The sequence below is a fragment of the Salvelinus alpinus genome, chromosome 3, assembly GCF_045679555.1.
Source record: "Salvelinus alpinus chromosome 3, SLU_Salpinus.1, whole genome shotgun sequence".
NCBI lineage: Eukaryota > Metazoa > Chordata > Actinopteri > Salmoniformes > Salmonidae > Salvelinus > Salvelinus alpinus.
Genome location: NC_092088.1, coordinates 47,443,091 through 47,464,507, shown reverse-complemented (window position 1 = coordinate 47,464,507; position 21,417 = coordinate 47,443,091). Strand labels below are relative to the sequence as shown.

The 21,417-nt window shown below is 45.4% G+C and overlaps 1 protein-coding gene and 1 pseudogene across 20 annotated transcripts in view; both read left to right on the top strand.

Moving 5' to 3' along the window:
• The window catches only part of LOC139569817 (arylsulfatase I-like), an 8,559-nt pseudogene extending 4,116 nt beyond the window's left edge, over positions 1-4,443 (top strand).
• Positions 4,444-14,582: 10,139 nt separating this feature from the next.
• Positions 14,583-21,417, top strand: part of LOC139570840 (calcium/calmodulin-dependent protein kinase type II subunit gamma-like) — a 132,235-nt gene continuing 125,400 nt past the window's right edge. For 11 of the 20 annotated variants that reach the window (XM_071393079.1, XM_071393095.1, XM_071393088.1 and 8 more), the window contains exons 1-2: positions 14,584-14,779; positions 16,045-16,139. In XM_071393079.1, the coding sequence (XP_071249180.1) occupies positions 14,715-14,779; positions 16,045-16,139 (160 nt within the window). In that variant the 5' untranslated portion in view covers positions 14,584-14,714. Of the gene's footprint in view, positions 14,780-16,044; positions 16,140-21,417 lie in introns of all 20 variants that reach the window. The other 9 variants (XM_071393093.1, XM_071393090.1, XM_071393082.1 and 6 more) reach the window with 2 other exon arrangements.

The following is a 21,417-nucleotide window of genomic DNA, read 5'->3' as shown; positions in this document are numbered from 1 at the left end:
GTCTACCCTATGATCCCTCGGCCCTATGATCCCTCGGCCCTATGTTCCCTCGGCCCTATGTTCCCTCGGCCCTATGTTCCCTCGGCCCTATGATCCCTCGGCCCTATGTTTCCTCGGCCCTATGTTCCCTCGGCCCTATGTTCCCTCGGCACTATGTTCCCTCGGCCCTATGTTCCCTCGGCCCTATGTTCCCTCGGCCCTATGTTCCCTCTGCCCTATGTTTCCTCTGCACTATGTTCCCTCGGCCCTATGTTTCCTCGGCCCTATGTTCCCTCAGCCCTATGTTTCCTCAGCCCTATGTTTCCTCAGCCCTATGTTCCCTCAGCCCTATGTTTCCTCAGCCCTATGTTTCCTCAGCCCTATGTTTCCTCAGCCCTATGTTTCCTCAGCCCTATGTTCCCTCAGCGGTTGTGTCTGTAGAAGGCAATGTAGTTGTCAACGCAGCTGGAGCTTGTGGTTGTAGGATTGTAGTTTACCTCATGGCCAGGAGGTGTCAACATTGTTTTTCACCCTGTGAACTATACCTTCCACACGTGTTTTTCAATGGAGTTGCAAAACAATTGTGCGTGTATATACAGCTCTGGAAAAAATTAAGAGACCACTGCAAAATTATCAGTTTCTCCAGTTTTCCTATATATAGGTATGTGTTTGGGTAAAATGAAAATTTTTGTTTTATTCTATAAACTACTGACAACATTTCTCACAAATTCCAAATAAAAATATTGTCATTTAGGGCATTTATTTGCAGAAAATGACAAATAACAAAAAAGATGCAGTGTTGTCAGACCTCGAATAATGCAAAGAAAATAAGTTCATATTCATTTTTAAACAACACAATACGAATGTTTTAACGTAGAAAGAGTTCAGAAATCAATATTTGGTGGAATAACCCAGATTTTTAATCACAGCTTTCATGCGTCTTGGCATGCTCTCCACCGTGCCTCTCCGCCTCATCTTTAATCAAGGTGGATGACCAGGGCTATGGGGACGTGGGCTACCATGGCTCGGAAGTCCACACTCCAGTCCTGGACCAGCTGGCTGGGGAGGGGGTGAAGCTGGAGAACTATTATGTCCAGCCAATCTGCTCGCCCTCATGCAGCCAGCTCATGACTGGACGGTGAGTAATGTATTTATTGTACTGGCTTATTATATATTATCCTGAATGGAATGATTCTTCTCAAACTCCTGTGCATTCTTATAACCTTGCTTCTAAATAAAGGAGTGATCTGTCAGAACATTGCATGTTGTTTTGAATAGGTACGTATGTGTTTAGAACAATTGTTTGAAGGTTCTAACCGTGATCCCTGACAATAAATTGGTTCTGACAATCTTGCTTTAGCTCTCATCTCACCTTCCCCTCCTCTCCCCCTTTTTCCAGGTACCAGATCCACACGGGCCGCCAGCATTCCATCATCCGGGCGCGCCAGTCCCTGTGCCTGCCCCCGGATGCACCCACCCTGGCTGAACGACTGCGGGAGGCAGGCTACAGCACCCAGATGGTAGGGAAGTGGCACCTGGGCTTCTGTCGGCCGGGCTACCTGCCCACGGGCCGCAGCCTCCATAGCTTCTTAGGCTCCCTAACTGGCAGCGGTGATCGCTTCTCCTGTCAGAGCAGTGACCAGGCTGAGTCCTGCGGCTTTGACCTGCACGACGGGGAGAGACGACCTGGAGCTGAGCAGTAACTGCTCCACAACACTCTACATAAAGAGGTGAGGCCAGCCCTTACACACATCTTTCGTGATGTTGTAATTCATGTATGAAAAGGAGCTTGTCTAGTACTAAAACACCACTGTGCAAGTTGGAAATGGAATGAAGAGGTTTTTAGAGTGTTCTTGATAAAGTGATTCGCATTTGATTATAATTGGGCATTTCAAAGTCTTCGGCTATTTCAAAGATTTGGACACAACAGAGTTGATGTATTTACATAACGTCTCAGTTATATAAAGAAGTAACCCAGACCTGGTGGCCTACTCCTCTTTCCATCCAGAGTTCAGAAGATCCTGAGGGCCCATGACCCCTGGAAGCCCCTCTTCCTGTACCTGCACTCCAGGCCATCCAGACACCCTTGCAGGCACCAAACCACTTTCTGCGACGCTGCAGTAACCCGGACAACTGCCCGCGACAACACTATGCAGCTATTCTGAGCTGTGTGGACGAGAGTGTGGGGGAGCTGGTGCAGGAGCTGAGGACCAGAGGCCTCTATCAGAACTCTGTCCTGGTCTACTCCTCAGACAACGGGGGCCAGCCCTTCTCTGGGGGCTGCAACTGGCCCATGCGTGGAGAGAAGGGTACCTACTGGGAAGGGGGAGTGCGAGCAGTGGGTTTCGTCCACAGTCCATTCCTGAAGCGGAAAGGGAAGGTGAGCAAGGCGCTGATCCATGTTTCTGACTGGTACCCCCTCCCCTTGTTGTCTCTGGTGTGGGGGGCCATCAGCCAGGGGCTGCCCTACCCCCACACTGAGATCCTGTTCAATATCGACCCGGTATCTCGACGGCCCAGTGAGGCAGACTCCAGGCCCTCAACAGCTTCGGCATCTGGGACACAGCAGTGCGGGCTGTCTTACGGGCTGGGTACTGGAAGCTGCTGACTGAAAATGTGGGTGACTGTGTGCCCCCTCAGACCCTGCCCGGGGGGGCCCAGCAGTGGCAGGACATGGGGCAACGCCGGGACCCTTATGAGATGTCAAACCTGGCTGATGCTCGGCCGGAGGTGGTCAAGATACTGCAGACTGGCCGAGTACAACCAGACGCCCCCCCCCCGAAACCCACCTGATGATCACATGGTGGACCCCTCAGCTCCATGGGGGGGATGTGGACACCCTGGCTGGGTAAGCCGGGCAGCGAGGAGCCAGGGGGCAGCAGGGAGGGAGGGAAGTGGAATAGTAGTAAGATGAGGCACTGTAAGGTGTGCAAACTGCAAGCCCTCTTTAAACATGTGGGCTCCCAGATGCAGAGGTCCTCTCTGTTCTTTTAGTCCTCAGAGGGATGGAAGGAGCACGTGGACAGACAGGCAGGATGGACAGACCTACATGAGACTGGGTCTTAGTCACTGGCTGTGCCCTGGCCACCAAGGAGGGTGCAACTGTAAGATTGATGTTGAGGGTGATTTTGTTGACGTCTCATCCGCCCATCAACAGGACAAAATCAGAATGACACTCAGACACCTAGAGGGATATTATTATTTTTTAATTTGTACTTGGTGATATAATGGACCGTCCAGGCTACACGCTGCTTATGGCATACTCCTCTGTTGCCTAACCAACTCTAAACAACACCTCACTGCATCAAAATCATAAATTGGGGATTGGCCAGCATAAACTCAGTCAGAAATGCTGTGGCTGTTGTGCTCTTCAGTGTGGTTACAGTACAGTACACCCAAAACCCAAGCCACGTTCCAGACATACACTTTTAGACAAAAAGATTCCAAAAGGGTTCTTCAGCTGTCCCCATAGGAGAACCCTTTTTGGTTCCACATGGAACCCTTTGGGGTTCAATGTATTACCCTCTGTGGTAAAGGTTCTACCTGGAACCAAAAGGGTTCCACCTGGAACGAAAATAGTTCTTCAAAGGCTTCTCATATGGGGACAACTGACAACCCCTTTTAGGTTCTAGATAGCTCCTTTTTATCTAAGAGTGCATGTGGCTCATACTGTAAGTGTGATATAGCAAATCGCGGAATGTGAAATAATGCAGATATAACTGGAGTAGACTGGATCAGGGTGGCACTTAGGGTTTGGATGTGTCACATTATAGAAGCCAGATCACATCAGATTAGATCAAATCTGAGGCTTGCATCTCTTGCCTATAAGCCATTTGTGTAGGAACTAATGTGTGATTCTGCCTGTACTGTATAAACTGTAGGTAACATTCAGCAATTCTGCAGCAATCCCACACACAGAAGGGAGAAACACTGTACATTTCTTATTTCCAGCAACAAGCTGCCTACTACTTCCCTGCCTCCTCCTTTCTCCCTCCAGCCAAGTCTCACCCTTCCCTCTTGTCTGATCTCTCGCTCTTTCTCCCACTATCTCTCATTTCATCTGATTTTCTCTTGCTCTTTGCCTCTTTCCTACAGCAGTAGGAACATGTTCTTCATCCTCCTCCTCCTCCTCCCTCTTCATCGCCTTCTTCTCATATTCTTCTTCCTCCTCACTCTTTCTCATTTCATTCGGAGATCAGGTCAGTTTTTAAGTAATAGGCAGGATGCATGTGAGTCAGAATTGAGATCTGATGTACAGAGTTACATAAACAGAAAGGAGGAGAGGAGGAGGAAGGCTTCCTAGGGGGGCAGCAAGGCCATGCTGTTTGAAGCACTCCCTGCCTTATCTGTTATCTCGCCATTTGAAAAGATGTACATATCCTAACATACCAGTAAGTGTGTATGTATAGTTTGATGCTAATGGTATACTGAAATGCATTCTGCCGTTTGCTGCTTTCCATTCATAAAGAGACTCTGACAGAATGTGTTGGTGATTTTGTCACTTGTGTTGAACATCTGTGTGTACAGTCGTGGCCAAAAGTTTTGAGAATGACACAAATATTCATTTTCACAAAGCCTGTTGCATATACTCCAGAATGTTATGAAGAGTGATCAGATGAATTGCAATTAATTGTAAAGTCCCTCTTGCCATGCAAATGAACTGAATCCCAAAAAAACACTTCCACTGCATTTCAGCCCTGCCACAAAAAGACCAGCTGACATCATGTCAGTGATTCTCTCGTTAACACAGGTGTGAGTGTTGACGTGGACAAGGCTGGAGATCACTCTGTCATGCTGATTGAGTTCGAATAACAGACTGGAAGCTTCAAAAGGAGGGTGGTGCTTGGAATCATTGTTCTTCCTCTGTCAACCATGGTTACCTGATAGGAAACATGTGCCGTCATCATTGTTTTGCACAAAAAAGGCTTCACAGGCCAGGATATTGCTGCCAGTAAGATTGCACCTAAATCAACCATTTATCGGATCATCAAGAACTTCAAGGAGAGCGGTTCAATTGTTGTGAAGCAGGCTTCAGGGCGCCAAAGAAAGTCCAGTAAGCGCCAGGACCGTCTCCTAAAGTTGATTCAGCTGCGGGATCGGGGCACCACCAGTACAGAGCTTGCTCAGGAATGGCAGCAGGCAGGTGTGAGTGCATCTGCACGCACGGTGAGGCGAAGACTTTTGGAGGATGGCCTGGTGTCAAGAAGGGCAGCAAAGAAGCCACTTCTCTCCAGGAAAAACATCAGGGATAGACTGATATTCTGCAAAAGGTACAGGGATTGGACTGCTGAGGACTGGGGTAAAGTAATTTTCTCTGATGAATCCCCTTTCTGATTGTTTGGGGCATCCGGAAAAAAGCTTGTCCGGAGAAGACCAGGTGAGCGCTACCATCAGTCCTGTGTCATGCAAACAGTAAAGCATCCTGAGACCATTCATGTGTGGGGTTGCTTCTCAGCCAAGGGAGTGGGCTCACTCACAATTTTGCCTAAGAACACAGCCATGAATAAAGAATGGTACCAACACATCCTCCGAGAGAAACTTCCCCCAACCATCCAGGAACAGTTTGGTGATGAACAATGCCTTTTCCAGCATGATGGAGCACCTTGCCATAAGGCAAAAGTGATAACTAAGTGGCTCGGGGAACAAAACATCGATATTTTGGGTCCATGGCCAGGAAACTCCCCAGACCTTAATCCCATTGAGAACTTGTGGTCAATCCTCAAGAGGCGGGTGGACAAACACAAACCCACAAATTCTGACAAACTCCAAGCATTGATTATGCAAGAATGGGCTGCCATCAGTCAGGATGTGGCCCAGAAGTTAATTGACAGCATGCCAGGGCGGATTGCAGAGGTCTTGAAAAAGAATGGTCAACACTGCAAATATTGAATCTTTGCATCAACTTCATGTAATTGTCAATAAAAGCCTTTGACACTTATGAAATGCTTGTAATTATACTTCAGTATTCCAAGGTAACACCTGACAAAAATATCTAAAGACACTGAAGCAGCAAACTTTGTGGAAATTTATATTTGTGTCATTGTGTGTGTGTGCACACATTCCAAATAGATATACAGTATGCATAGTACTATCATCACAGCCCAAACACTGAAACTTGAATCTGGGAATGAGATTAGTCAAGAATGCTTTGAATTAATGTTGGGGCTTTCTGAAGCCAGCCACTACAGCTTTAAACTCCAATAGTCAGAGGCCCTGTAGGTCTGAGACAAAAAGCATATAGCGAGCTGATTCCTGTGAAGTGACACAAGCTATAAATCACTGAGGTGACACACACAGTGTGCTGTCCAGGAGGTCAGCTGGGGGGAGTGACCTTTAATGACGTCACAGCGATCCGTCACACAGCAACAACGGCAACATAAACAGTCTGATATGTTCAGAGTCAGAAACCTCTAGCGTTTTGAGTTGAAATTAAAGAAAGGGTTGTGCCCCTGGAGTGAAGTCATGTGTCGTACACATGAACATAGCGTGGACAGTGGATACATAGTGTATTATAAACACACTAAAACACAGCAGAGCTGTTAAACGGTCACCCTTTAAACCTGTGCGATGACCAAAAAATGGGCAGGGACACATTTCCAGTGTCCCTTGGTAAAGGGTCACCTATTAGCCCTTGGAATTGATCTGTCCTTTTAAATAGGTCATTAGTAGAAACCTATGGTGTTGTAATTGACAGCCTGCAGGCGTAAAACTAAACTAAAACTAAATGTATGCTTTTCAACCGATCGCTGCCCGCCCGTCCAGCATCACTACTTTGGACGGCTCTGACTTAGAATATGTGGACTACAAATACCTAGGTGTCTGGTTAGACTGTAAACTCTCCTTCCAGACTCACATTAAACATCTCCAATCCAAAATTAAATCTAGAATCGGCTTCCTATTCCGCAACAAAGCATCCTTCACGCATGCTGCCAAACATACCCTCGAAAAGCTGACTATCCTACCGATCCTCGACTTTGGCGATGTCATTTACAAAATAGCCTCCAACACTACTCAACAAATTGGATGCAGTCTACCACAGTGCCATCCGTTTTGTCACCAAAGCCCCATATACTACCCACCACTGCGACCTGTACGCTCTCGTTGGCTGGCCCTCGCTTCATACTCGTCGCCAAACCCACTGGCTCCAGGTCATCTAAAAGTCTCTGCTAGGTAAAGCCCTGCCTTATCTCAGCTCACTGGTCACCATAGCAGCACCCACCCGTACCACGCGCTCAAGCAGGTATATCTCACTGGTCACCACCAAAGCCAATTCTTCCTTCGGCCACCTCTCCTTCCAGTTCTCTGCTGCCAATGACTGGAACAAACTGCAAAAATCACTAAAGCTTACCTCCCTCACTAGCTTTAAGCACCAGCTGTCAGAGCAGCTCACAGATCACTGCACCTGTACATAGCTCATCTGTAAACAGCCCATCCAATCTACCTCATCCCCATACTGTATTTATTTATTTATCTGCTCCTTTGCACCCCAGTGTCTCTACTTGCACATTCATCTCCTGCACATTCTACCATTCCAGTGTTTAATTGCTATATTGTAATTACTTCGCCACCACGGACTGCTGTATATAGATTTTTCTACTGTATTATTGATTGTGTGTTTGTTTATTCCATGTGTAATTCTGTGTTGTTGTATGTGTCGAACTGCTTTGCTGTCACGATGTTCGTAGTAATGATCAGACCAAGGCGCAGCGCACGTTGACTTCCACATAATTTTAATGAAAGTGAAACTTAAGCAAATACAAAAAACTAAATAAAGAACAAACGAACTGTGATGACAATGCAGTGCTAAACAGGCAACTACACAGAAACAATATCCCAAAACCCACAGGTGGAAAAAATGCTACTTAAGTATGATCCCCAATTAGAGACAACGATAGCCAGCTGCCTCTAATTGGGAATCATACCAAAAAAATAAAACATAGAAAAAAGAACCTAGAACCCCACATAGAAAATATAAACTAGACTAACCCCCCTAGTCACACCCTGACCTACTCTACCATAGAAAATAAAGGCTTTCTATGGTCAGGACGTGACATTTGCTCTATCTTGGCCAGGTCGCAGTTGCAAATGAGAACTTGTTCTCAACTAGCCTACTTGGTTAAATACAGGTGAAATAAATAAAATAAATAAACAGTAATGATATCCCACAGTTGCCAGAAAATGGAAAGGAACAGCTTTATGCAGATACCTACATGTTTTTCATTTGGGTTTTTCAACATATGATTGCCGATAATGTCTTGGCTCATCTTCCCTCTGTGCAGAAAGACATAGCGACTCAGATACCACAGGTGGCTGGTTGCACTTTAATTGGGGAGAACAGGCTCATCACAATGGATAGAAATTAATAAATAGAATGGTATCAAACACATCATTTCCATGTGGTTGATACAATTCCAGTCACTCCATTGCAGCTATTATTATGAGCCGTTCTTCCCTCAGCAGCCTCCTGTTTTCAGATGCAGTATATAGTAAACTATATGTATTCTTTTTTTCGTTTGGGTGTTTCACCGTATGATTGGGGATAACAATGTCTTGCTTATCCTTCCTCTGTGCCGATAGACAGAGAGATAACAAACAGGCATTTGGAAAGAGGTGCAGAGTTATTGAGTATAGTACTTTTTTCCTTTCCTGTGAAAGAGAGAGTCAATAGGGCTGGATGAGGGAGGTGATGAGGGAGGCGGTGCTCTCAGCTCTTGAATTGTTGCCCAACCTCTACTTATCAGCTGTGCTCTACACACCATGCCAAACTTCACTCCTAGTCTCTCTTCCAGTTGAAGCATGAACTTGGAAGTGAGGAAACGCTCTTGAAAGATATTTCCATCCACCAGCCAAATTGGCTTAATTCTTGTAGAGTGAGTCACTCAACCTCAATGGTACCGCTACTGTATCTCTCTCCACTGCTATGGAGTGGAGTTGTTTACTATGGAACGTGGAAGCTCTTCAGCCAGCCGTGGCTGGAGGTATCTGCTATGCGTATATAAATTATGCAATGTAATACAATGATGACGGAGCAACAAAAACAGGAATAGAGGGGAGGGCTCTATTGTCTCAGTGTATGTATGTATGTGTTTGAATTGGCTTGTGGAGAATCAAGTCTTGTGTAGAATACTACCCACATGAAAAAATGCTATAGTATAATATGGTATAAATACTGTAGTATTACTATGTTTACATTCCATAGTATTGACTATAGTGTTTCTGCAGACTTTACTGTAGTATTTTTGCAGACTTTAGTACACTAGTATTTATTGTAGTGTTTTTGCAGACATGACTGTAGTACTTAATATACTGTAGTGTTTTTGTTGTACTATATTTTACAAATAAGTGTAGGATTTTTCCTTGAGAAAACCTACTGTACAAATACTAAAAGAGCAAATTTACCTTGTAGATAGCAAATTTTACCTTTAACTTGTAGATAGCACTGCTGTCTGATCAGATAATTTAGAACTTCTGCTCTTTTTTACAAATTGTAGGGAACACAATATATAGGTCTATACTTGGAATGCAGGTTTCTCACTCATGGGTGGCACACATTGGGATATGGGGGAGGGGAATAGGTGGGTATATGCAAATCAAATACTGTAAAAAATTCTATAGTAAGTACTACACATGATTAAGGTATAATACAGTTTGGAGTATAGTATTCTACAGCATACTATAAAAGTATATAGTAAGCACTACACAATCGAGGAATACTACAGTGTACAGTATAGTATAGTATTCTACAGTACACATATTTAGTATCTTAATTCGATCACTCTTTTGTTGCTGAGAATTTTCCTGCATGGCATGAAATGCAAACTTCAAATCAAATTGTATTTGTCACATGCGCCGAATACAACAGGTGTAGACCTTACAGTGAAATGCTTACTTACAGCAGCGTAAAAGAGGTGTCTAGGTAGCCCTTTGATTAGCTGTTCAGGAGTCTTATGGCTTGGGGGTAGAAGTTGTTAAGAAGCATTTTGGACCTAGACTTGGTGCTCCGGTACCACTTGCCTTGCGGTAGCAGAGAGTCTATGACTAGGGTGGCTGGAGTCTTTGACAATTTTTAGGGCCTTCCTCTGACACCGCCTGGTATAGAGGTCTTGGATGGCAGGAAGCTTGGCCCCAGTGATGTACAGGGCCGTACGCACTACCCTCTGTAGTGCCATACCAGGTAGTGATGCAACCAGTCAGGATGCTCTCGATGGTGCAGCTGTAGAACCTTTTGAGGATCTGAGGACCCATGCCAAATCTTTTCAGTCTCCTGAGGTTTTTTCGTGCCCTCTTCACGACTGTCTCTTGGTGTGTTTGGACTATGACAGTTTGTTGGTTGTGTGGACACCAAGGAACTTGAAGTTCTCAACCTGCTCCATTGCAGCCCCGTCGATGAGAATGTTGGCGTGCTCGGTCCTCCTTTTCCTGTAGTCCACAATCATCTCCTTTGTCTTGATGAAGTTGAGGGAGAGGTTGTTGTCATGGCACCACACAGCCAGGTCTCTGACCTCCTCCAGATAGGCTATCTCATCATTGTTCGTGATCAGGCCTAGCACTGTTGTGTCGTCGTCAAACTTGTTGATGGTGTTGGAGTCGTGCTTGGACATGCAGTCATGAGTGAACAGGGAGTACAGGAGGGGACTGAGCACGCACCCCTGAGGGGCCTCCGTGTTGAGGATCAGCGTAGCGGATGTGTTGTTAGCTTCCCTTACCACCAGAGGGCGGTCCCGTGTATTTGTAGTGTATTTGAGTTTTTAAATGGTTTCTAAAGGTTTCTAAAGTTTGTAATTTCCACTTTGAAAGGTCAGACTTGATTTGCCCTAAAGAAAAATGTTTCAACCCCTACAAAAATTTCCATGAATTACAATCCAAATAATTATTTCCTGTTGCTGCAGGATTATTTTCCTGCTGTAGCAAACTGGCTCAAATTAAGATCCTACTTCTGTTTACTGCTTCAAAATAGGTTATAAAGCAGCTGAACTAAACAAACGACTTCTCTGGTTGAAAGCGGCCCATGTAGCATCAATATTAGTCAGAAACATTTATTCCAGTGCGAAATCTTTAAAAAAAGGTAATTTTGGTCATAAAGTCAGTATTTTCCAAAACAGAGTTTTGTGAGATTTGTGTAACTGAAGTCGTCACAATTTACATGAGGGTTGGGTTTGTATTACAATCATACCCACTTGCCCACTAACACGGGATGCTAACGCTTATCATGCACAGAGAAACAGGACCATTCTATGGATAATTATTTTTTTAAATCCCCCAAATCATGGTCTTTTTTTGGCCTGGCGCTTATGGAATTACTAATTTGGCCCCTAAGCCTTCATGGAGTTGCCACTTGCTGATGTGTTTAATAATGATCACTCAAGTTATCCACTGCCACTTGTCAATATTCCAAAATTCAAAAGCCATTCGCGAGCATCTTGTGTCCCGCCGCGACCTGTTTTTGTAACATGATTTGCTATGAAACACTGCCAGACAGACGCACTCTGTGGTAATAGATAGTGAGAATGTTGTAAGAACAAAATGGCACCAAAGCACACACGTTGCCCCTCGCCAGTCACTTGATAAGCTGATTTAGCTAATGTGGTCTTCCAGCTCAAGGTGCCTGCTAGCTTCTACTATCTAGCTTCATTGACAAAAACAGAGATGGAACTTAGCTAGTGTAACAGTATAACTTTACGTCATCCCCTCGCCCCGACACGGGCGCGAACCAGGAACCCTCTGCACACATCAACAACGGTCGCCCACGAAGCATCGTTACCCATCGCTCCACAAAGGCCACGGCCCTTGCAGAGCAAGGTGCAACACTACTTCTAGGTTTCAGAGCAAGTGACGTAACTGATTGAAACGCTACTAGCGCGTACCCGCTAACTAGCTAGCCATTTCACATCCGTTACACTCACCCCCCTTTCAACCTCCTCCTTTTCCGCAGCAACCAGTGATCCGGGTCAACAGCATCAATGTAACAGTATAACTTTAAACCGTCCCCTCGCCCCGACACGGGCGCGAACCAGGAACCCTCTGCACACATCAACAACGGTCGCCCACGAAGCATCGTTACCCATCGCTCCACAAAGGCCACGGCCCTTGCAGAGCAAGGTGCAACACTACTTCTAGGTTTCAGAGCAAGTGACGTAACTGATTGAAACGCTAGTAGCGCGTACCCGCTAACTAGCTAGCCATTTCACATCCGTTACACTAGCTAGCTAGTGATTTAGAGCACCGATAAACAGTGTGTAGCTTGTGCTTTGCAGTACACTGACTAGTTTTTCATTAAAAAAATTACTTGAGAAATACTGCACCAAACACCTTAGCTAGATGTATAATTGCGAGACTAAGACCTTCTGGGCAAAAACAACAAAAACAAACTGTAATTCTGACTATTTTGAGGAAGTGGTATTGTTGTTGCTACAGTGACTCAACAGGCGAAAACAACAATAACTGCCAGGGTACGATATAGTGAACATAACATACCCACATCGAACCACACCCCCAAGAGTCAAGTCTCGTTTTTTTCTTAATGAGCAACAGAAAAGTCCAGGCAAAATCAGTGAGTTCAGCTGTCCTTTAAATCTAGGAGACAACCACCATTGCAGCACTACACCACCAATGGAATACATCATAATCACACATAATATTGACAATTGGTACATTCAGGAGAGGTCAAACGGCACTGGCTTGGAAATGGATACTGTTTCCATAGGACAATGCATTCTTTCACCAATCACCCTGATACATACAGCTTTTATTTGGCAAAGAGGAAAGTGGCAACTACCTCTCCTCCTCCTCTTCCCCCTCTTCTCTTTCCTCTCTCCTCTTTCCTTTCTCTTCCCAGGATCTGACATCCCACTGTTACCACCCACCACTCCATCCTGCATACTGCATGCTGAAGTCTTGTCCGACATGAACATCATAGAAAATGCTGCAATTAATTTTGAGGCACCTCTGCACCGATCTAATTAGGCTTTCATATCAGTCAGCCTACCTGTAATTACAGCAGAAGCCCGGAGCACAGCTCCTGTGTTCACTGAAAACACTCTATAATCACTGGCACTCTCCCTCCGCAACGTTGCCTGACTGTGATGGGCTTGCCCAGTTCAGAGACAAAGTCCCGGGTCTGTGAGAGAAATACACTCACGGACAGGCTCACATTGACACATACTGTATCTCTCTTTCTGAATAAAAAAAGTGAACACACCAACAGTCATTGTTTAAAACACACACTGACAAATACAGATATGTAATTTATCTGAACAGATATACATGAACAGAAGCACAGCTGTGTACAAATACGCTTACAGCGCATTCTGTCTTTTACTCTCTCTGTACAAACACGCATGTGTGGACACAGACAGACAAGGAGCGGGAGCAGTGGCAATACACTTAAACATACTGTGAACAAGTCATATTAATACTCCTCATAAAGAATTCATGAAAGCTCAGATAAACCTTTGCAGTGGAGCATGCAATTACATAAAGATGATGCTTCAACAACTTACAGTTAAATACTACTCGAAGACTAAGAAGAGACTTAACAGTAATTAGTTCAATTTTCTCAACCTATAACCCCAGAGGGACGAGACACACATTTCTCCACAGCAGCAGCTCTCTGGATTTATGAGCCTGTTATGATGGAGACATTAGTACAGATAATGAAGTAGGCAGCTCTTCCAGACTCCTGGAGAGATGGGAGTCACATCCTTCTGATGAATGTTGAAGCTGGGGGAGGCAGGGGGTTAAGGGGCAGCAGGGGGAGGTCGGGGACAGCTGGACATGGGAAGCCTAGGGCATGATGATAGTGAAGACCATTATGTTACAAAATGGGTTCATGTCAGGCGATAGTAGAGGAGCTCCATCCAGTATAGGAGGGGCCGTCAAAGGAATATGTTGAAAGGTCATCAGTAGGAAGGAACACGTAGCAAGCAGGACAGGAGGTAATCTGTGCATGGGTGTGCAGGTGACATGCAAAAGCAGCGTTGCGTTCTGAAAAGGAAGGCTGAGCCTCAGAGTGGACCGTGAATCAGAAGTGCTGAGAGACAGGTATGGATTGGCTCTGAGGTTTTGTTGCCATATGTGTTTGATCGTGATCAAATCCCATCAAATTCTATGCAGGGCAAGTCAGTGTTACACCTCATAGATCCCTTTCAACCCATATGGATATCAACCAAAATCAGTCAAGGCCTACTGGTAGACCTAGTCACTTCACACTATCATTTTTCATGAAGATTATCTTTACAGTAGGTTTATCTTTACCGTATCTTTACAGTTCAACTGTATACACTGAGAGATTCAGAGGTGGAAATCTGCAATATTCACACTTAGATATAATTTAATGTGGTCACTTTCATTTAGGCTTGCCTATCTCTGTGCCAATGCAGCATCAGATCACGTATGCTTTCTTCTCGACTTCCCTCGTAAGCAGGATAACGCCGCCCATATAATCTGTTCTGGGGTCAGTGTTACTTTAAACAAAGATTGATAATAGGCTACCTACAGCGTTTAGGTAGAAGAAGCTGATCCTAGATCAGTGGCGCTCGATACCAGAGAGGAAATATCGCGTTACTATCCTTTTTTTCTCTACCTCAACCACCACCACTAGGGCTAAAACCAATACTATTTCTCCCCTCGGTCTCTGTCGCTCCAGTATCTCCCTTTCCCTTTGAGTTTACGAGATCTCCTCCCGAAACCTGAGCGAGGCAGTCACGGAAAAGAGAGGCGATACCCTCCTGCACAACATGGCTACAATTGTAACGTCGACCAGATTTACAGACGAATATCAGCTGTACGAAGAGCTCGGAAAGTAAGCGACATGAACATATATCAATCATCCTATTGTTCTTATACATTTTCCTGTACTGCTTTGTAGACTATTGCTGTGCGTGTCTAGTCCACTGTTGACAAGACAAGGATAGGTTGTCAAAAACAGGAAAGGCATCCCCCCCGCAACGAAGAGATGATCGCTTCTATCCTCGTTCAGGGAGCTTTATAGTCCAGCAACATTTTATTAGAATAAGGTTACATATCGAGCTAGAGCCTGCATGCGTGTACTGAGTTTACCATGCCTCGGTGTGCCATAGATATGGGACACCTAAACGACATCCGCTATAGGTATAGTGTTTATTTATCTCAAGGCAACACCTTTCCCGCTATATATTTTTGAAACAATTATTTTAACTTTTTGGGTTATTTTTGCCGTATTATTTTCTAGAGAGCCACACAGGGATGAACTCTACACTGGCTACTTGTGTAACGATCTAGAATGTATCCAATGTGTTTCATTCTGTGCGTTGTAACATTGTAGCACATGAGTACTACACACATAAACCACCAAGTAGAAAGATACTTTGTAACCCGTCTGTTTTATCTTTTGCAGTTAGCAGTAGCTAGTTATTGTGCACGTCCAACTCCACCTATAACCATACATTTTCAGTTTCAAGTATGCATGATGAAATCATAATAGACGGTAGACCTATGGTAGGCTTAATACAACACTCAGTTAGCATAGCCTACAGTAGACTTTACATGTTTTGGTTTATTCTCTGGATAGTATTGTGGTGCTCAAGTTACTTCTGCACACTAGTTCCTGTGTAGGCTTAAAATGACAATTTCCTCTGAGCTGATTTCCCTCACCAGCAGCGAATGAGGAACCCAGAAGCACTGCAAGCAATTTCATCTACAGTGTTCTGGGATTCGAATCTAAAATATAAAGTTTTTACATTATACATCATTTAGTTATCACATGCCAAGCGACTGGTTATTATGCACTGCTTTGTATTTACTTTTTGCACCTGTGTACCACAGTGATGGGCTATATAGCACTACCGTCGATTAGTTGTAGCTTGTTCATATTGCAACGTTTCTCATTTGACAGATGTTTGGGGAGGATTGGGGTCAATTCTTGTAACACTATTTTTCACCTTTTTCCATTTTCTTTATTACCCAGAGATGGATTTGAACTAGACACAATACTGACTTTGGTGGGCTGTATTGTGTGTGCACTGCACTAGTGAGAGTTGTCACATGATCTCATGTTGCTGTTTTGTTTATGAATTTGTCTCATTACAGGGGTGCCTTCTCCGTTGTCCGGCGATGCGTTAAAAAGTCCAATGGCCAGGAATTTGCTGCTAAAATTATCAACACAAAAAAACTATCAGCAAGAGGTAAGACAGAGGGAAACGTTACACCACTTACTATGCCGTGTGCTTTGATGCCTGTGACATTGTTTCGACCAATCAAAATTCAATAGGAGATCGACACCGGAGAAGGTAGTCTTTTCATTGTTGGTTTATTCAATTACCCATGTGCACATGAAAGTGCTTGATCCATGTAATATCTAGTTCAAACAGCATAATACAATTGCATTATATGTTAGTGTTACATACCCGTTTCATCAACTTGTCAAAAGGTGGGCGCCAAATTGCATGGTGTAGGTAAGTGCGACATATTTGAGGAACTATGACTTCACAGAGCTCCTTGTTCAATGGGATAAACAGTAGCATTCATCTCACGATGTTCCAGTCCAGCAGGACATATTGTTACCTACCCCAGGGCCATAGCTCAGCCACTGTCTGTGTGTGTTGCATTTGTTTACTCTCTATTCCCTCAGCAACCGAGTGTGTTTGTGAATACAGATTTGCCGGAGGCCCTTTTAGAAGGATCTGGAGCGCCTTCGTGTTGTTTTGTTATAGCTGTGGTCACAATACCTCTATTTGCTGCTAGGGCTACACCAGTGTTTTGCATTTTCTCCTCTCACGCTATCTTCCCCCCTCACCTTGTGAGATCCCCTGATCAGAGACGTGGAGTCCAGACTGAAAAGCACGTCCTCTTGGCCGGAGGAGACTGTCACGCTTCAGTGTGGATATCATCTGCTCTAATTAAGCCTTGGCCAGGAGGGCTGCACGGGGATACGTGAGACATGGCCAATCTGCCACTGCTGCGGCGCCAGAGACAAAAAGGCTCCGGATCTATTTTGGGAAAGTGGCTGATACCTGTTTGTTCAGGTATCGAGTTGGCCCGTCTCCTGTTTGCGCTTGACATCGTGATGGAGATGGATATTAATGAGATTTTTTTAGGGCCTCGGCACTTTCTCTCTCTGTCACTGTGTGCATTAGGGCATACATTTCCATGACTGATGTCAAAGAGCTACGCCATGCTTGTCACGCCGTTATTACACTGCAATTCAATGTTTGCGTCACCAATTTTTGGAAGGCATTGTTGTCGCAGCCGCTGCTTGCGTCAGTCCCGGCTGCCAATTACTCCAAGAAGAAATCTTCCGGAAGCACAATCTTAGCTGTGCTGACCGGGTATTGACCTGTTAATCCAAGCAGTCTTTTACTGCTAGTTGTAAAAAAGTACCTCTTTCCCGTGACAACACTGTTGCAGATATGGGCTCCCTGCCCGCCTTGAGAAGGCTTTAGCGATGGCCATGGAGGGGCAGTGGAGGTTGTTTGATTATTATGAGAATTACAAAGGCCAGACCTCGGTGTGAGATTGTTCCGTCCTCTGGGGATGCCAGCTGAATTACAACTTCCCCCCTCTGCCCCACTCTGCCATGGTCTCGACGGAGGGGCCAGTAAACAAAGAATGTCTTTAAAAAAGCCTTAAAAAACAACAGGTAATTAGATCTGCTGTGTTTTAGCGGCGTCTGGCAGAGATCCCGTCAAGTAACCTGGCAACCGGGTTCTTGAAACTGTTCATGATGTTGGCTGGCACAGAAGGAGAGGAATGCTCCAGTCCTATTGAGCTGAGTAGAGGAGAGCCAAGCTGAGCCAGAGCCCCTTACCCCCCTCCTCATTTCCGTACTGCTCCTCATGCCCACTGCCTTTAATATGACCCGAAGGCCCTGGGCATGCCAATGTGTTTTACACAAACCGAAGCTGCAATCATCTGCCATCATGAGGCTGTATTTATGTATAAAGTTAAAGGAACTTTGGCGACTACTAAGTATTTTGTAAACCTCCCGCCCTGGGCTGGATGTAACAATGTGGTGTTCACACATGCATCATTTATGAGCAGAATTGCTGTTTTACCTCAATCAGCCACAAAATTCCTAGCTTGAAAGCAACTGTTTTTCTGGAAGCTGTGCTGCACCATTTTCCCCCACGTTGGGCCCCTTAGCAATTCGTGTTATAGCCAATAAGCTTCAGCCCCTCGCCGTTTGAGTGAAAGCTAGCAAGATGCACACACAGCAGAGCAAGAGAGAGCGAGTATAGCGAGTATAGCCTGGCACAATGTGATGCGCCCCTCCTAGGGACGGCATGGGAGATTAACCATACCATCCCCCGGCACATAGACTATTGCAGCATAGATACTGGAGACTGAGACACGGGGGGTCGGGAGACACTGTGGCACTGTCCAAAGTTACACACAGACTGGGCCAACCAGGCAGGATATAACCCCACCCACTTTGCCAAAGCACAGCCCCCACACCACCAAAGGGATATCAACAGACCACTAACTTTCTACTCTGAGACACGGCTGAGTATAGCCCACGAAGGTCTCCCCCACCGCACGAGCCCGAGGTGGAGCAAGACCGGACAGGAAGATCACGTCAGTGACTCAACCCACTCAGGTCGTGGTATAGTGAATAAAGCCTGGCACGACGTGATGCACCCCTCCTAGGGACGGCATGGGAGAGCGCGAGCAAGCCAATCTCTTCAACAGGAGGAGATCTGGGGAAGACAAACAAGCCCAGTCCAAACAAGCTATTAGCAGACAGTGCTCGGCGTGTGTGTTCATTCTGTATTCCCTGTGTGATGTGTGTTTAGAAAAAGTTTTTTTTGTTTTTTTTGGGGTGCGAGTCGGGAGCTTTGCAGCATTTGTGCAGATGAGTTGAGTGCATGATGTGGGTGGGATTAAATCCCAGTGTGTGTGGCTGCATGTGTGTCATAGAGGTCAAGCCAGTTGACTGTCGGTCGGTGACTATGCCTGTGGACTGTGCGTGTCTTAACCCAGTGCATCAGGGCTAGCTGAGTTGCCCATGCCAGCAGGCCTGGTTGTATATTGGATGTGTTGTGTTATATTATGGCTCTTGACAGTCAGTATCAATCAATCAAATTTATTTATATAGCCCTTCTTACATCAGCCGATGTCACAACGTGCTGTACAGAAACCCAGCCTAAAACCCCAAACAGCAAGCAATGCAGGTGTAGAAGCAGTAACACCCCCCCCCCCCCCCCCCCCCATATTACTCACCAGGTCACTCTGGACAACTTCTTCTGGGGGGCTCTGTCCAGTACTGCAGGGGTTAACCTTTTCTTGCTCCACCATGTGTGTGTGTGTCTTTGTGTGTTTGCCTGCCTGTGGGCATGTGTGCGTGCGTGTGTCATTATGCCTCTCTGCATGGATGGTCTTTTTCAAATGTACCCTGTCACTCACAGAGTTTGCTGCAGGGTTAGGGTTTGCTGCTGGGGACGTGAGGGTCTGGCTGGGTAATAAGGGGGAAGGGGAGGATGCTATATGCCTGCCTGGCTGGATGGGATGGAATGTAAGCTGAGTCTGATCCTGAGCCCTATAGCCCTATAGCCTGAGTGAGCAGCCTGAGAGGAGAGGAAAGGCAGCGAGGCCCTGGATGGTGTCGAGAGGCTGATGGAACTGTGCTGCTGAATAATTGACACTAGCACAAGGCTCTGCTGGATAGACATGGAGAAATGGAGAGAGCCTTTCTCTACCTCTTTCCATCTCTCTCTCTCTCTCTCTCTCTCTCTCTCTCTCTCCATCTCTCTTCTTCTCCCTCTTTCCCTAATCCCCATCATCTCTGTCTTTTTCTCTCTCTGTCTCTCTCCCTCCTCCCAATCTCTCTCTCTCCCTCCATCTCCTTGGAAGGCTTCCTCTGTGCTGCTCGTTAGAGTCCTGGTAAACGTAGCAGTACTGCCATGGTGAATCTTTAATGGAACGAATTGTGCATTTTTTATGACACCAAGCCAAGTGTGTGTATGTGTCTGTGTGTTTGAGAGAGAGAGAGCGAGGGTGTGTGTGTGTGTTTGTCAGAATGTGTGTGGGTGCACGTGTTTTATAGCCTACTATATCTTTGTGTGATGACAGATAATGCTATTCAAATAATGAAGTCCTCCAAAATTGGAAGGGGAAAAAAATACTGATTGTTTATATAAAGATAGCTTGGAAGCTATTTTGCACAGCCAGTACTTTCCTGATTCACAGTGACCTCACAAATCAAAGGGTTTGTGTTCTGTACTGGGGACCACTACTAGTAGTGCTGATCGATTCGTGCTTTTTGAGGAACGTTTCGGTTCGGTTGACATTTTTTTGTAAACATTAAATGCATTATTAAATATGACGTTGAAATGATTTCAGAGCTTTTTTATTTAAATTCCAAAGCCAAATATTGAGAACATTCAATTAGGTCGTTCTACCTCAAAAACACATTTCGACTCCCTCCCATCATCTCAGATTGTTCAGAAATCATTTATGAAGTTAGTAACAGTTAAGACTAGCATTCCTGAAACATTATTTTGTTGAAATATAATTTGATCTCTGAGAAATTAAGCTAATTGATTGCACCCAAATCGTCCATTTTAATAGATAAGATTCAGATAATATTCAATGAATATAGTACCCAACATCCAATTTGGACCAAACTTCTTCCTACCAATGAGTAAGGAGGACTGGCTGTATAGCAGGAACAGTCAAAACCTGTTTTTTTCCCACACTACTTTGTGGTAAATAATAATAATAACTTTTAAAGTTTCTTCAAGTGCAGTTGCAAAAACCTTTAAGCGCTATACGGAAACTGTCTCTCATGAGGACCGCCACAGGAAAGGAAGACCCAGAGTTCCCTCTGCTGCAGAGGAGAAGTTCATTAGAGTTACCAGCCTCAGATTGCAGCCCAAATAAATGCTTCACAGAGTTCAACTAACAGGCATATCTCAACATCAACTGTTTAGAGGAGACCGCGTGAATCAGGCCTTCCTGGTCGAATTGCTGCGAAGAAATCACAACTTTTTTATTTTTTTATTTATTTATTTATTTTTAATAAATTTTACCCCCTTTTCTCCCCAATTTTCGTGGTATCCAATCGCTAGTAATTACTATCTTGTCTCATCGCTACAACTCCCGTACGGGCTCGGGAGAGACGAAGGTCGAAAGTCATGCGTCCTCCGAAGCACAACCCAACCAAGCCGCACTGCTTCTTAACACAGCGCGCCTCCAACCCGGAAGCCAGCCGCACCAATGTGTCGGAGGAAACACCGTGCACCCGCCCCCCTCGGTTAGCGCGCACTGCGCCCGGCCCGCCACAGGAGTCGCTGGAGCGCGATGAGACAAGGATATCCCTACCGGCCAAACCCTCCCTAACCCGGACGACGCTAAGCCAATTGTGCGTCGCCCCACGGACCTCCCGGTCGCGGCCGGCTGCGACAGAGCCTGGGCGCGAACCCAGACTCTGGTGGCGCAGCATAGCACTGCGATGCAGTGCTCTAG